Genomic DNA, 13,080 nt, shown 5'->3' on the forward strand with positions numbered 1-13,080 from the left:
TCGTAATCTTAAAAGTAAAAACAAACCAACAAACCCAAAAAAAGACATATGAAGCAAAAGTGTGAAAGCACATCTGCGTTTCCACCACGTGAGCGTAGCACGCCAGCGGCCTTTTTTGACGAGAGGGCCGACGAACGATGGCTTTGCTTTTCGGAAAGCGAAGGCTCACCCCGGTCAGCGTGACGCACGGACCACCTGCGTCCACCAGCGTCCAACCCTCACGTCTGACATGTTTTGCTCCCCTCAAGCAGCGACTCTTGACACTCTCGGCTCGGTGTAAGAACGAGAAACATGTATTTCCCCAATTTGTCATCGCTTGATTGGAGATGACATTTTCCGGCAAAATAAATAACGCAGGTTGCTTTTATACTCGCAGCTAAAGCTCCTCGTTAACGTGATTGGCTTTGATTGAGACGAGCGGAGGCCCACCCCCGGTGGGATGTCGTAATTGGCAGTCGTGGTTAGCGCAGAAAAGGTTGCGATCAGTCAAAGGCGTTCTTTGATAATTTTGCAGCCTACGTGGGTGTTGTTATTCCTGCCAGTATGCTGACGACAGAAACTGTTCCTCTCTGGTTGCAGGCCACATACATTCATTCAAGATTCTTTCAAAAAGTATCTTTATATATATATATATATATATATATATATATATATATATTACTTGAGATAAATGTTGCATGTGTTCATGGAAATGTTTTCTATTTTTTATTTTTAAGAGAGAAAAAATTAGAAAAAAACTATTTAAAAAAAAATGATTTTGTTCTGGAAATGTATTTTTTTTTGTGAAAAAAAATCCTACACTTTCAAGAAAACAATAGTCCATTTTTGAGTCAGAAAAACGTTCATTTATGAATACATTTGAATACATTTCATTTATTCATAAACTTTTTTTTTTTAGAAAAACTGTCATTTTTTTAAAAAAAACGTGTATATTTACGAGGTAAATATTTTTTTTCTATAAAAAGTTGTACATTTTTGAAATGTTTCATCCAAAATTTGTACATTTTTGAGAAAATAAGTAGCATTGTTTTTAATAAAAGGGTTAAAAAAAAATTATTTTCAATTTTTTTTTGTAATTTACCCCCAAAAGTGTTATTTTTTTCGAAAAACATTTTGTATATTAGAAAAATAAACAGTGTTTTCGATTTTTAAAAAATCATATTTTCAAGAAAGCAGAAGTAAATTTTTGAGAAAAAGCTGTATATTTTGAAGAAAAAACATCACATTTCTCAAGAAAAAAATATTTTCAAAAAACTGTCTTAAAGAAGATTAAATTCATAATCCTTTGAAAAAAAGTCATGTTTTTAGAAAAAGGTGAATATGTTCTCGATCAAATTTCAATATGTTCGAGAAAAAGGCGTCAATTTCTTCAAGAAAAAAAAAGATTTATCGAGAAGAAAATGCCCAAATATTTTTTTCTGCTAAATATCGTAACATGTTTTTTTTTACACCAGCAGATGGCAGTAGTTATCTTAAATTGACCAATATTTGCAAAAAAAGAACAGAAGAAATCTAAAAGTGCATTAGTCGAGGAACATTCAGGCAAGGCTAACTTTAGGAGCCTGGTAACCTCACTCGATTCACCAATTTGTGTAAGTACTGCAATAATATCTACTCCGACATTTGTTTTTAATAACCATGCTTAGCCTAAAGTTAAGCTCATGTTTAAGCAGTTGAACTTACTGACAGCCAGCAGCAGCAAGAAACAAGCGAATGCTAACTTCCTTAGCGTGAACCTTTTGTTTTGGGTGGAGAAAAGTGCAGATAACAACATTATCGCTGTCCTTGGTGGAAGCAATTAGCTGTTTAAGATCATTATGAACGCCTATGACCACAATGTGCACACGTTATCGGCAAGACCGGCTGCAGGTGTGTGCGAAAGATAAAGCACCTGCCTTCCATAAACACAAAGCAAGCATCATTCCTTCACATGGGGACTGCTGTTTTGAGCAGGGAGATTGGTGGTAGTTTTTTCATATATATATATATATATATATATTTCTTTTTTAATTTTTTTTTTTTTTTTGGGCGGGGGGTTCATTTTTCACGTCAGCGCAGATGATGAAGCCTCCCTTCCAGACCCGGTGGAGTCTTTGACGCCATTAGCTCAGCAATGATGAGCATCTGGTGACGTGGTCAAAAAAACAAAAACAAACAAACATGTCTATATGGGCCCAATTATTTGGTTTGTAGAATATGCCGGGAACCAATAACGGTTTCTTTTTCTGTTGCAGACCCTGTTGATTTTTTTATTTGATTTGATTTTTTTTTTTAATATGCTGCAAGCCCATAAAAAGATTGACACTACTCAAACTGATCTTAAAACATATCTTTAACATGCTGCTAACCAGTAGAAAAAATAAATGTAGACTATGGCGGAGACCAATAAAAAGTAGTAAAATGGCTGTTTGCAGATGATGTGGTTCTGTTGGCTTCATCAAGCCGTGATCTCCAACTCCCACTGGAGCGGTTCGCAGCCGAGTGTGAAGCGGCTGGGAAGAGAATCAGCACCTCCGAATCTGAGACCGTGGTCCTCAGTCGGAAAAGGGTGGCGTTCCCTCTCCGGGTCGGGGGTGAGATCCTGCCCCAAGTGGAAGAGTTCAAGTATCTTGGGGTCTTGTTCACGAGTGAGGGAAGAATCGAACGGGAGATCGGCAGGCTGATCGGTGCAGCCCCGGGGGCGACCCAGGACACGCTGGAGAAACTACGTCTCTCGGCTAGCCTGGGAACGCCTCGGGATCCCCCCGGAAGAGCTGGATGAAGTGGCTGGGGAGAGGGAAGTCTGGGCGTCCCTGCTAAAGCTACTGCCCACGTGACCTGACCTCGGATAAGCGGTAGAAGATGGATGGATGGCTGGAAAATGGCAACAAAAAATGATATAACTTATAACTAAAAAAAAAAAAAAAAAAAATGTGCCACAGGCCAGTGACAAAAATGTAAAAATAAAGAAGGGAAAAAAATAAATAATTAAAAAGCCAATTAAACTATGCAATAGATGGGAGGGGGGGGGGAGTTGTAAAATGTGTAAAACTGATTTGAAAATGTTTTTAATATGCTGTGGGGCAGTAAAATAAATATGTAAAATTAACAAAATTCACCATGCCATGCATCAATAAAAGTATTTAAGACATGACCAAAATAATTATATATTCTTTATTAGCCTGCAGATCCCTCACAATCTAAAAACCTTACTTTATTAAAAAAAAATGGATACGCTGCCAGACAGTGCCAGTCAATGAAGTTTGAAAATAGTAAAAACATTTTTAAAAAATGGTATTTTTAATATGCTGCTGTGCCCTGCGACTGACTGGCGACCAGTTCAGGGTGTAGTCCGCCTTTCGCCCGAAGTCAGCTGGGATAGGCTCCGGTGCCCCGCGACCCTAACCAGGATAAGCGATGTTGAAGATGGATGGATATAAAAAAAAAAAAACTTTTTCAGTGTAGCTTTTGTTGTGGCCGGTCGCAATGGTGACGGTTGCCATAGCTCCTTTGGAACAGTGGAACCATATAAATGTTCTCTCAACAAGAAAGAATAATAATAATTGATTTGGCATGCAGTGTTGTTTTATTACAAAAAAAGCATGTGTATACAATGCCAATGAATGTATTTGTATTTATTAATAGCGTATCACTCGAACAACAAATAGATTGCACTCACTTTAGCACCGTTCATCACAAAAATTGGTCACAACAGAGGCAGCGACGACAACTTTATTCAACAAACAGCACGGATTTGTGGGGGTTTGGGGGGGCAGGGGGGTTAACACACAACTCGTCTTCATTGATATTCCCGTTTATGTTTCATCTTTGGGGTCGTCGAGACGAGAGAGATCAGTTGGCGAAGCAGAAATCCTCCACGTTGTTGACGCGGAGCTTCTGCAGCTCCTGGCTGTCCAGCAAGCGGTAGCTGAAGGACACTCTGTTGACGTAGCGGCCGCTGGACACCATGCGCACCACCGTGTTGTCGCAGCCCACCTTCACGTGGCCTGTAGGGACAAGAGAAGTAAATAGAATCAGAGCCGACCCACGCCTCCACGGACTCCGTGTGAGCAAAATTTCATGTGAGGTGGGGCGGGGGGCAGTAATATTATTCATCATTCAAACACTATAAACTGTTGTAGCACTGTTATACTACGAGAGAGGATTGATTTACACAATGCTCAAAGTGACAAAGCACCCACAGTTTTTTCTCACTGTCTGATGTAAAATCAGACTAAACCATTCTCCTTTTAGGTCAATGACGATTACCAAAATTATTTCTATTTGCTAAATGAACAGAATTTTTTGTTACTTTCTCCAAAGTCAAATATTTTTTTTTTTTTTTTTACAAAAAGTAGGATGACTGTGCCTTTAAACAATTTGGAAAACCCTAGATTATGTCATGTCTTTGGAAGCTTCTGATTGTTTGATTGACAACATATGAGTCCATTAGAGACACACCTGTAGATGCAATTGAACTAAGCATACTTATGTGACATCATGGAAAAGTATAAAAATAAAAATCAGCCAAGATATCAGGACGAGGATTGTGGACTTGCACAAATCTGGTGCATCCTTGGGTGCAATTTCCAGATGCCTGAAGTTGCCTCATTCATCTGTCCAAACAATTATATGAACGTATATACATGTTCTGTGTCCCAGAGATGAACGTGCTTTGGTCTGAAATGTGCATATCAACCCAAGAACAAAAGCATCAGACCTTGTGAAGATGTGTCATTGTCCACAGTCAGACGAGTAAAACAAATTTATTCAAGTCTCTGCTGACTGCTAATTGCTCTTCGGGGACCCCTATTGGTCTAAATTGCCTTATGCTTTGGGCTGGGTCTGAATAGAATAGAATGCAGCTACAAATGTGTAGTACTCACTTGACCCAGCGGAGGAGCTGCAGAGCTCAGTGACGGGGAGCATTTTGGACGTGTCCAGACCGTTTCCCCCCAGAAGCTGCACCATGTCCTCGGAGTCGGAAGCGCACCCGGACGTGGGCCACTGGGGGGGGGGGGGGGGGCAGTCAACATTTTAGTCCAAACAAAACACATTATTTTTTTATATGACGTGGCCTGTCAAAAATAAATAAATCGAAAACAAATTGGAATTGGCTATGGGTCAATTCTGTGGACGAGAAACAAAACTTTTTTTTTAATTAATAAAATGAAAACATTCCAAAAAAAAACCTTTTTTTTAAAAATAGAATTTGTTGCCAGCCAGTATTTATAAAAAAAAAAAAAAAAAAAAAAGAACATTGTAAATAGAACATGCCATGGGGTGCTATAAAAAAATAAAACAATTATTCTTTGTACTATGTTGTGGGCCAATAAAATATATTTTTTTGAAAAGGTGTTTTAATATGCCCCAAGCCAAAACTAATTTATAAAACGATTACAAAATATGTATTTCGAGTAGAACTTTATTGTCACTGTTACAGGAACAATGAAAATCAGTTAGACATCTCACAATTTACAGATTTTATGTAAAAAAATATATAAAATATAGCTTTTTTTTTTTTTTTTTTTTTTTTTACAGAACATAGTTATTCACATTTGGGAGAATGTCCGTATTATGATGTGGTAGTAATGTGGTTATTGTATATGGACTGTACGTAAATACATTTTAAAATGTATTTATAACGGCATATGCTTCAGACCACATGCCACAAAAAACAAAACAAAAATTGAATATGCCAATAAAAATTCAGTTTTAAAAAACCTAATACTTTGATCTGGTCTAACCCAATGTAAACATATTAGTACGGCGTGAGGCAGACATTTAGTCAGTGCTTGGTGTGTGTCGCTTCACCTTCGGGAAATTGCCGCGGAGCCCCAACGAGGAAAATTCGGAGATGTCCACCTCCACTGGGTAGACGATGGAGAAGCTGCAGTTCCTGTGCTGCTGTGGGCTCACCATGGTGAAAGTGCCCTGTGGCGACTGCGAGATGATATTGCAGGCTGCAACGAGGCAAACGTGGCACGTTAATTGTCACGTAAACGGTGAACGTTGTTGTTCTCGAACCAGAAAAATGCACGATGCTCACAATCAAACGGTGCGTAATAACAGCGACGTTTTGTGACAGATCACAACTTGTTCAAGATAAAAATGGGTGTAATTCCTTTTAGCTGTCAAGACATTAGATTTTAGACTCTCTCTGGACTTATGACACACAAGGTATCAGAATTACAATTTCTAGAAACAAAATGAAAGTCGCTTTGCTAGTTTCTTATATTTGTCGTATGTTATCGTTTGGTCATCAAAAGAATCTTTTGTCGAGTAGTGTCAATGTTATTTTAGAACAATGAAATTCAAATTGCTTAACGTTCAGAAGGTGCTAAACTGCAGCAATGCTTGCAATATGGCATGACCGTAATCAAGATCAAAATGGCTGCCATGTTCGTCAAGTGTGTCTTACTACTTTTAGCTATCAGACACGTAACGGTTGCAAAATATTCGAATCGCTCTTGTTTCCGCAAGCGCAAAGGATTTCTTCTACATGTAGTTAACGAAACAAAATGGGCAGGCACATGCACAGACATGTTGTGGGGCAGGTGCTCAAGCCAAAAATGGGGAGCCCATTGCCAAAACTATTCATAGCATTAAGGAAACAAACTGTGTTAATCGGGATGTGGCTGTGTTTAGTATTAAAAAAAAATCACATTCAAACACATTAAGGATCGCATTTACTTACGGAAAGGGTTGGCGAGCTTCCTGAACGTCACGGTGAAGCTGCTGCCGGCGTTGTGCACGCGGAAGAAGATCATGGCCACGTTCTGCGAGGAGCGCACGCTACTCCTGGCGGAAGTGGCGGAGTCACAGTAGTCCACGTAGCGCTCGCGCGGGGACAGCGGGTGGTCCTGCGAGCTGGGGAACTTCTCGCCCTTCATCACCCAGCCGTCAAACATCTTCAAGATCAAATACGAAATACTTATGAGGATTGCGTCGATGGGCTGTGCGATTCAAGCGTTTTAGTGTGTTTACTACTATTACGTGATGTTTAAATGCCAGCATTCGCATTTGTTCCAAACATGCATGCCGTGTATAAGGTCAGAATTAGCACCAAAAAAAACATTAATACGGCTATTACATGTTGTTTAAATGTTAGCATTTAGCACCTGTTCTCAAATAACATTCACACTAGCTCAAAGTAATAGCACTATTAACAATAGCTTGTTAAGATAGTGCATCATTCTTTCTTAATTGAGGTCAGATTTGCCGAAACACAGTGAAGGTTAGCATTTAGCATTTTTCTTTTTCTCCGATAACATGAACAGTCACACTTGCCCAGAGTAATAGCGCCTATATTCTAAACAGTACACATTTCGATATTAATCGAGGTTAGCTTTGATTTATACCATTTTCCACAGAATTCACACTAAATCAAAGTAATAGCACATCCATTCCAAACATGGTGTGTTGATCGAGGTCGCGTCTGCCGCAAAAATGGCTTTGCAATCACGTGCCTTTTCACACGTTGGCATTTTGTTTTGTTTGTTTTTGTTCTCGTCCTCACTTTGCCGCTTTTACCATCTCTCAGCACCGAAATCCGATTTCCTGCGGCGGCGCCGGCCTCACCGTGATGACGTCCCCCGCCTGGCAGTCGACGTCGACGCTATCATACTCCACGCTGACGACCTCGTCGGGCTCGGCCGCGAAGAAGGCGGCGCAGTTGAGCTGGGGACGCTCGGCCGTGAAGGTGAAGCGACCCTCCGCCGCCACCATGTCCACACAACCTGAGACACACACGTGCCTTTGATATTTATAAAACCACGTAGTCCTACGACAAATATATATAGAAGGTTCATTGACGAAAAAGTCTTTGAAATGTACAAAACTTGAGTACGTCGACCTTAAACATGACTCATTTGTCTTTGCTTTATACAAAACTGTGTATATATTCTCGAGTGAAGACTGTTTACAAAAACGTTGTAAGGCTCACTGATTCAATTGTCTGATTTATTTTAAGTTAGGCTCGTACAAACATACTTCATTTGAAACGTCCACAGGGCGCTTGATGTAAGATTGTAAACATGAGGACCCATGCATCAGTTTTGTATTCATGTGATGTATGTTAGGTTAATTGGCGGCTAAACTGTCGGTGGGGAAAATTGTAAATTCTACATTGTAATTGTAAAAAAAAAAATCGGTTTACTGACGATGAAACCAAGGCATAGTAACATTGCGCAACTAAGGTAGAAGTAAGGTTTGTTTATTTTTTTGGGAACGTTTTTTTTCGGTTTAGAAATGAGCTTTGATGGTAGCCTTGACTACTTTTTGTGTGTCTTCTGTTGTGGTTGTTGTCTAAATGTGTGTTACATGTCTAACTTTAGCTGCAAAAGGAATCTTCCTATTGGTACGAACAAAGTAGCCGAAACCCGAACGTCAGCCGTCGTCAACGTTAACAAATGATCTTCCAATGAAAAGTCGACATTGTCTTAGATGTTTTAGAAAACACTAAAGTTAATTCAGAAAAACGTGTTAGATTTGTCGAAGTCTGTCAATGAATATTTAAGAAAAGCACAATCAGTTTATTTTAAATGAAAAACATGAGGTTAAGGTTAATTGAAGGCTGACGATTGTTTTTCAATGGCCACATAATGATTTCGTTAGGTTTGTTGCAGACTCTAAATTGTTAATATTTTAAAAAAGCAACATGTAACCAGTTTATTGAAGACTAAATTGTCTTTTGTTTTCCAAAACACATAAGGTTAGGTTTGTCCAAAGTGTTTTGATTGACAGGCAATCAGCAGAAGTCGTGAAAAGTGTGTGTGTGTGTGTGTGTGTGTGTGTGTGTGTTGACTCACGCAGTGGTCGTCGGTACAGGATCAGGTCCTGGTCTGTCTCCCTGCGCAGCTCTGAGTTGAAGAAGGAGTATAATTCATCCTTTAGGACGTCATTATCCTGCACGGTAGAGGAGAGGAGAATGTTCGCCTGACGGTGATGAGGATGTCGGTGAGTGAAGACCGTCCTACCTCGATATATCTGCAGTCTCCCTTCAGGACACACAAGCTCAAGACCAAGAAGAGGCGTTGCCGCAAAGTGCGCTCCATCGTCATCGTGGTCGTCGCATCGTCGGAGCCTCCGTGGGGCCGCCGCCGCCTTTTATAAGTTCTGCCAGGACCACCTGCCAGCTGCCCCGAGCCCCATTACCAAGTGATTGCGCACTTGTGACGAGGGCGAGGATGGTGACAGTGAGGAAAGGGAGGGGGAGGGGGGGGGGGGGGGCGGGGTGTCAACACCGAGGGTGGACTACAGTAATCCAATTCTCTCGTGTAAAGAACTTTAAGAAACCTGGAGTTCCAAGAAATATTTGCCTAAACCTGATGAGGAAAAACTAAAAACTAAAGCAGCCATCATTATTGCTCAATGCTGGTATCGATATTATCGATATTTGGATTGAATGCGAGGGATGCTGTTGCATGTTGTGTGTAAAGTTCATTGAAAACTAATCTGTCATACTCAAAGACGTACGTTAGGCTCATAAACACATGTAAATAATAAAATCCTGAATCAAAGACTAAATTGTTGCCCTGCGATTGGCTGCCGACCGGTTCAAGGTGTACCCCGCCTCACGCCCGAAGATAGCTGGGATAGGCTACAGCACGCCCGCGCGACCCTAGTGGGGAGAAGCGGTGATCAAAATGGATGGATGACGTAAGATAAAGAATGTTTTCCATCAATTTTTATCATTTTTATTTTTTTTGTAACGCTCAAAATCATTAAAAGAAACAATCTGTCTGATAAATTGGTACTCGACTGTGGTCGTTTTACATGACGTTAAAGTTTGCACCTGGACGACGGCGACTAAGTTGATTACACGGCGTCCTTCGCGTGACGCGATGGTGACTATAAACGCCGCCGGCAACGTAAAGCGACTCGGCTCAGGTGTCAGCTGTGCAAATTAACTGCCTCAAACGTTGCTTTGGAAGATGCCGAACCGAACGTGTTGCGTTCAAGGACACTGCATCTACCAACGTATGTAGCGACGTGAGGTTTGTAAACACGTACATTTGGTTTGTAATCATAAGTAGGTTTCCTTTTATGCTCATTTGTATTTGGTGTTTACGTACAGTACGTCCGTTCTGTTAACTATTAGGTTCATAAACATATGTAAGGTTGGTTGAAGACCAACTGATGTACATGGAAAAACGAACATTAGGTTCATTAACATAGTACGTAAGGATAATTGCAGACTAAATTGTCTTTGTTTACGAAAAAAAATAGATCTCAAGCCACTGAATGGGCGATGTTTACGGAAAGCGCACGTTGGGTTCGTAAAAAACTCAATTGTCTTTGATTCCTACGAAACAACACGTTTGGGAAAACGCAAAATTGCTTGCGATGTTTACAAAAGCACGGTGTTAGGTTTGTGACTTTCACTGCCTTGCGCTGCAAGTCCTAAAATAAACACGTTGCACCATAACATGCATAGGATGTTGTGTTCAAGGACACCGAGGAAGAGAAGACACTCGTTTCCCAGTTTGCTGGTGGGGAACAGCGCAGGACAACATGCTCGCATGTCCGAAATAAGCTCGCCCGTCAAGCTGGAAACCTCCATCGAAATAATCATACGCCTTCAGGGTCCGATAGAATTTAACGAGCTAAATTTAGCAAGCGGGCGGATGGCATCGCTGTCATGCCTGCCTGCCTGTCATTTCTTAGAAATAAAAACTGAATTGCCTCCAGAAGGCGCCTTAAATGGCTGACGAGAATGCGTCCCTACTGACGTCAGCGCCATCTCGATGTAGCATGATCCGTTGCCCGGACAACGATTTGAGCTTTGTGGCTAGTAGAGGGCATCCGGAATCTCAGCGTATGTTGACAACCTTTTAAAAACTGTATGATTGTTTTTTTCTTCTTTTTTTCTATCTAACATTTTCTGCATTTTAAGATTCAGGTCAGACAAAGGTGTAATAAGCATGCCGGGCCACTAGTCGGCAGTAAGTTAAGGAAACGCTGCACTGAAATGTGGGAAATTTCCGCTGCATGCTTCCTCGTCAAAACATCCTTGTGCGTTTCACATGCTGGTTCAGTTCCTGTTCGCACAGTAAAAATTCCAAGCAAACCCCAACATTGATGCTAGTTTCTTTAACCTGTCTACGGTGTTTTGCATAGTGTGCTAGCATTAAGCTAGTGGACTTTCATAAGACAAAGACGTGTGGTTTTAGTTAAATACGCAATGTGTGATTCTCTTTGTTTTATGTTTAGTTTCACAGTAAGCGTCAACTGGGAGTGGCAATAAACAGCTTAAAGCAAGCACACAGGGCCTCTTTGAGGAATTGTTCACTATCTGCCACGGCTCATATCTAAAAAAAAAATATATAAATAAAAAAAAAAAGAGCACACAAGTTGGCACACTCGTATGTCAAAGTACTACTGCATATACCTTTTCTGAGTTACATTTGGCGGTATGTTGTGAGATTTTTCCAATGTAAAATATGTGTTGGGGCTCAGTAAGGATTGGGAAACACTGACATAGACAATTACACCCAAGCGTGTGTGCATGCGCGTGTGCATAAGGCGGATTCAGTTGGACCATGCAGAATTGAGTTTTAGGGAAACAAAGGCCGGCTTATGTCATAACAGGCTAAGCTAGTTGACGCTGCCAGCAGAAGCTGCTCAACGGCAACTTCCTGTTGACGGCCATGACAGCGCCTTCAGCATCTTTCGCCCTCCGTGAGTGTCTCCTCCTGCAAGTGGACACACAATTACACGTTGTGCATATAAATGTCATGGGTCGGCAGACTTTTGTGCTCAAAGGCCATATTTCTTTTTTTTTTTTTTTTTTTCAATGGACAATCACTGATGAGGTTAAAAAAAAAAAAATAATTTAAATGTCTATGTGAACATAATGTGCTCTCGTCGTAAAATCATTCTCATTTTCAAATAGTATTACTTAGCATTATTTCCGTTATGATGCGACCACCAATTACTAAAAAAAAAAATCATTTGGACGTATTAAAAATGCAGTATATCAATCAATCAGTCAAACCTTTATTTGTATAGCACCTTTCATATTTAAAAGACCGAAACACAAAGCTTCTGGCCACCCACAGTCTCGAAGTCCCTGCGACACCCAACCACTGTGAATAAAAGTAGTTACAGTTAAAAAGACGATTAAATAGATAAAATAGCTATTGAGACATATGTAAAATACAAGAAATCAATTTATTATTTTTAATGATTCATTTATAACGTTTTATTAATTAACCTATCATTTAATCAAATACATTTAACATGACATGTCTACAATTGTTTTAAAATTTTGGGGGGATTATTTACAATACATCCAATTTTTATTATAGTTATAAGTAATGCAGTCCTGATTGATTCATCAATTTGAAAAACTAAGCATTAAATATCTGTAAAATTATTTTTGTATTTTTGTTAACAATACATACATTTATTATTCTATACAATATACAGCATATGATATCTAATGAGGTAAATGGATGAAAACCTGAATAGACAATCAAATCTACATGTGACGTGTAAAAGTGTTCGTTATAATTTTGTTAATGTTACTACTATAATTAGATTGTCATCGATTAATTCATTATTATAACTAATAAAATAATTAAAACAGTGTCAAATGTTTTTAAGTTTATATAGTTGGATATACATGCATTCCATTAGCCGGCCGCCAGAGGGAGCTCAATAAATTATTACACCAGGAGGAGAGTCAGTGAGCGCCACATTTTTAATAAAGGAGATATTGTGCAATTCTGATTGTCATTCATCCAGGTCATTTTATGCTGAGGGCACTGAATCGATTGCAACCGGACTAATCTGGTTGGTTGAGAAGGCGTCCCTTCTCTTTCTTGCGAAAATCAAGCCCGTTTTAGCGGCCAACTGGCCCAACCACCCCACACCACCCAAAGGAAAGCACATTTTTAGTCATGGAGTGTTGCTATAACAATAAATGTTATCAGTTTGAAGTTTAGTTTTTTTGCAATGTAGGGGTGTGGCCACTATGAGTATACCCATGACTGGGGGGCTGGAACAGATTAATGGCCGAGTAATGGCATTTCTTGTCCATTTCAATGGGGTAAAATGATTTGATATACAAGTGTTTTGTCGTCCGAGCACGGTCAT

At 40.0% G+C, this 13,080-nt stretch overlaps 1 protein-coding gene and 1 long non-coding RNA gene across 2 annotated transcripts; one reads left to right on the top strand and one right to left on the bottom strand.

The window, feature by feature from the left end:
* Positions 1-1,505: 1,505 nt before the first annotated feature.
* LOC133413825 (uncharacterized) lies at positions 1,506-9,233 on the top strand. Its single transcript, XR_009769925.1, has 4 exons — positions 1,506-1,592; positions 2,415-2,834; positions 7,523-7,681; positions 8,794-9,233. It is a non-coding gene; the product is annotated as an uncharacterized LOC133413825 (long non-coding RNA).
* LOC133413819 (corticotropin-releasing factor-binding protein-like) lies at positions 3,603-9,095 on the bottom strand. The gene is made up of 7 exons (XM_061698658.1): positions 8,958-9,095; positions 8,790-8,886; positions 7,561-7,718; positions 6,677-6,890; positions 5,794-5,942; positions 4,866-4,986; positions 3,603-3,986 (listed from the first exon to the last, which is right to left on the bottom strand). The coding sequence occupies exons 1-7, from the start codon at positions 9,039-9,041 to the stop codon at positions 3,832-3,834; spliced, it is 978 nt and encodes a 325-aa protein (XP_061554642.1). The 5' UTR covers positions 9,042-9,095; the 3' UTR covers positions 3,603-3,831.
* Positions 9,234-13,080: the final 3,847 nt, after the last annotated feature.

Source organism: Phycodurus eques, chromosome 15 (assembly GCF_024500275.1).
Source record: "Phycodurus eques isolate BA_2022a chromosome 15, UOR_Pequ_1.1, whole genome shotgun sequence".
NCBI classification, from domain to species: domain Eukaryota; kingdom Metazoa; phylum Chordata; class Actinopteri; order Syngnathiformes; family Syngnathidae; genus Phycodurus; species Phycodurus eques.

Coding starts and splice junctions, on each gene's coding strand:
- LOC133413819 (XM_061698658.1), bottom strand. CDS start 9,041: ATGACGATGGAGCGCACTTTGCGGCAACGCCTCTTCTTGGTCTTGAGC. Junction 7,719..8,789: donor CCTGTACCGACGACCACTGC/GTGAGTCAACAC, acceptor TGTGTGTCTCAG/GTTGTGTGGACATGGTGGCG. Junction 5,943..6,676: donor GAAGCTCGCCAACCCTTTCC/GTAAGTAAATGC, acceptor GCCTCGTTGCAG/CCTGCAATATCATCTCGCAG.